Raw genomic sequence first — 3471 nt, 5'->3', positions numbered from 1 at the left:
TACAGGGCCCCAAGGACCCCATGACTGTCTCACTGTCAGGATATGTCTCTGTGTCTCCCCTTCACACACCCAGCTTCTTACCTGATGTTTGGAATGTAATCTGCACATTCCCTGGGGCCATGGTGGTGGAAAATACAGAGGAGAGCCTCTAAGCAGGTAGGGAGAAACCTCACATTCATCAATTTGCATGAGGCTCCACCACAAATGCAGAGATCCATGCCTCACTTTCCCCCATTAAAGCATTCCTTGGCACTGAGGTCAGCAGGAGGGCAGACAGGGCTGGACGGATTGTAAGGGACCCTGTGTACAGCATGAGCCTCCCCATGACTGGAACATCTCCATGTCTTGATCAGAGCAGAGGAACCTAATGTGTGCCAAGGGAGCATAATTAAGACCCAGCCCATGGGCAACTGAGTCATTTCCAAGAGACAGTCCCTGGTGGGGGCGGGCAGGGGGAGCAGTTTCTTTTCTCCTCTAGAGATAGGTACATCATCCAGTAGCAGGGCTGGGGGCCCACATGTGGGTGCTAATTGGGGATCCTTTGCTGCCAGAAATAGTCTCTCTGTCCCTGTCCAATGTTCCATCTTTGTCTTTCTGCCTGCCATCTCTGTGCCTGTTACATCCTCCCTCTTTGCCTTTATGAGACTGACCGTGACCTCACTCATACCGTGAGGGTCCTTCCTCTGTCTCTGCTGAGGGTATCATCAATTGACAGGGTTGTTCACTGGGAGCAGTAGGGGGGATTCCCCTTGAGTGTAGGGGATTCCAGGAAAGGCATGTTCAGCTGCAGGGGGTCTGTGGTTTTCCTGGGATGAATCTAGAGCTCCTCAACAAGCATTGGGTGATCTGGGCCTCTGAAAGAACCCTGGGGGCTTCTCTGGTAAGAACCCTCCTGTGGCTCAAGTCAAAGTCCCCGCTATGGCCAGAAGGCCCTAGGGGACCCGCCCCTCATCACTGCTCTCATCGGATCTCCTGGCTCTCCCTCCATCATGCTGTGACAGTCACATAGCCCTCCTCATTCTTTTTATACACACTACACTGAGTTCCACTCCCCAGTTTTTCCACTGGCCTTAACTCTGTCTGGGATACTTTTCTCCCAGATAGGCATCTCCTCTAGGCTTTTGCTCAAATGTCACAATCTTAGAAGGAACTTCCCTGGCCACTCTTTCTAGATATCATCCCCTCTCTCTATTTCACTATCCCGGTTTAATGTTAACCACAGCAGTTATGAACACCTGATAAATTACTTATCTTTGGGGGCTGTATGACCCCAACACAATGTAAGTTCCATGAAGCCAAAGTTGATTTTCTCTTTCCTAACACACATAGCTGTGCTTGACAGAAACTGTGGAGAGGATGAATGAATGTCGGAATGAAAAAGCAAATTTAAACTTGTTGAGAGAGGCATAGCTAAACAGGCTGAAGATTCTGCTAGGGACATATACAGGGATGACAAGATGGTGACAAAGCCATGGTCTTTATCTCACCTACACGGTGTCCTTGGGTCCCCTCGGAGTTGACCCGTTTCCTAACAGAATGGAAAGTCCTGTTGTCCTTCTCACATATTACTCGCAGTCAACGACAGAGGCCTTCCCCACTCCAGACCTTCAGATCCCAGTCCGAAGTTTTCTCTCCCCTGCCCGCTGGGGGACTGTGGCTGGCTTTCCCCATTGAGACCTATTCTGTATTAAACAGGAAAGCACAAACAAGCACAATGCCCAGCACAGAGAAAATGCTTTCAATGCTTCCTGTTACGATAGTGGCCACTACAGAGAAGTAATCTTCAATCTATGAAGACATTTTTCTGAGGCCAAGATTGCAGCAGTCGGCGGGGTTTTCATCCTAACTTTGCCTTTCCACCCTTGATCATCTGCTAATTGTCCACCAGCATCTACATCGGCTGTTCCCCAGTCTCACCACCAAGGGGCGCGCGAGATGAAACTGTTCTGTCCTGGGATGTACCACAAAGGGGTAGCGGAAAGACCACCCACTCTGGAAGGTACCATTCGAGGGGGCGTATGACAACAAAGAGAGTACTTTTACACCGCGTCAGGCATCGACCAGAGTTCCTAGCGGAGGCATTCGTGGCATCACTGGGTCCATCCCCATTCGCTCCATTCCGTCTTCCCGCTGCATTTGAGTCCGAGTGGACACCGCTATTAAGCCTCAACTGTCTTCGTCTCGTTTCCAATTCGACCCCTTCGTTTCTACATGGTTACATCCGAGGGGGGACGGCTACCGAGCGAGATGGGCTGCCAGTTTGGGGTCTGGCATCACTGAAGCGTTCTGGGCATTGATTGGTCACCGCGTGATCGCCGGAATTAGCTCTTCCGGGGCGCGAATAGAAGCCGGAAGTCCCGCGACTTCCGCCGTGCTTCGTCTCCTGCCCAGTTCCAATTGGCTGGCTGGCTGTTACAGGCATTGGGATCGCAGAGCTGGAACTGAGGCCGACAGGCGTGTTGCCCTACGCGGCTTTTTAGAGCATACAATTGTTCTGCGAGTTTTTTTGCTTTTCCGGAAGGGGTCGAATAGCTACCCTGGTTAGTGGCTAGGTTTGGCGCAGTCGCTGGCTGTGCACGGTGACGGCGTTTCAGTCTTGTTCAGCTCTCGCTCAGTCTGGATCGTGTGGCAGCGCACGGTTATTCGCAGAAATGCATGCAATTCATGTCCAGGGAGAGGTCTCTGAGTTTGCTGTCTCTCCCCGGAGGGTCACCTGTGTCAGGGAGCCTGGGCTTGTGTATCGCTACGTGTGACAACACAGGTGCTGTTCGGGTACATTTGATCTCCTTGAGCCTTTGGGCGGAGTTGTGCGTGGTGGGATATTGATCTGAGTGGATTTTGTGAGCCCCTAGGATGCATGTGCCTGTATTCCAGTGTGTGCATTTTTGGAGCTTTCTGGCATTTCAGTCCCTGGGTGTGAGATCTCTGTGTAGGCGTGTGCACGTGAGATTGTGAGAGCTCTGAGATTTTGATTCTGGGCCCTAAGTTGTGATGTCTCTGAGCTGCTTTAAGGATCGGTTTGTGTAAAGGTGTAAACTATCAGCTGCTTGGGGATCTGTGCACAGGGTGCAGGGTTTCCATGTGTCTGGGGACTTTATCTAAAGGTTATATGTTGTTCTTGAGTTATTAAAAGTTCTGTCTTTCTGTTTAGGGTTTTTGTATTAGATCGGGAAGTGTCGAGTGGTTTGCGAGTCAGTCTCCATGATGTGAAGTATCTGTGCAGTTTTCATTTGTTTCTGTCTTGAAGACTTTGGTCTGTTTGGAGGGTCTTTGTCACAGTGTGTAGGGTTATGGTCTCAGTTGTGTTTGAGGGTCTGAGACGAGTTATGTGCTCTCTGTGCAGAGATTCAGTGAGCTCTTTTTGGTGTCTCTGGGTATCTATGTGAGCTGCTTGGAGTCTTTGTGTCAGAAATAAAACCTCTGATGTTCTTGGCTGTGAAGTCTCTGTCCAGGAACTGCGGGTGTGGAAGC

At 50.5% G+C, this 3471-nt stretch overlaps 1 protein-coding gene across 1 annotated transcript in view; it reads left to right on the top strand.

Annotated features, from left to right (window-relative positions):
• Positions 1–3471, top strand: part of LOC104984329 — a gene marked incomplete at its 3' end in the record, with an annotated part of 9724 nt that overhangs the window by 4521 nt on the left and 1732 nt on the right. Inside the window, exons 2-3 of the mRNA XM_010834005.1 lie at positions 1889–1999; positions 2142–2540. Coding sequence (XP_010832307.1) covers positions 1889–1999; positions 2142–2540 — 510 coding nt within the window. The remainder of the gene's footprint in view (positions 1–1888; positions 2000–2141; positions 2541–3471) is intronic.

The sequence above is a fragment of the Bison bison genome, unplaced genomic scaffold (assembly GCF_000754665.1).
Source record: "Bison bison bison isolate TAMUID 2011002044 unplaced genomic scaffold, Bison_UMD1.0 scf7180017863982, whole genome shotgun sequence".
NCBI classification, from domain to species: Eukaryota; Metazoa; Chordata; class Mammalia; order Artiodactyla; family Bovidae; genus Bison; species Bison bison.
Note: the sequence above shows the minus strand (reverse complement) of the source record. Positions and strands in the feature narration are given on the sequence as shown.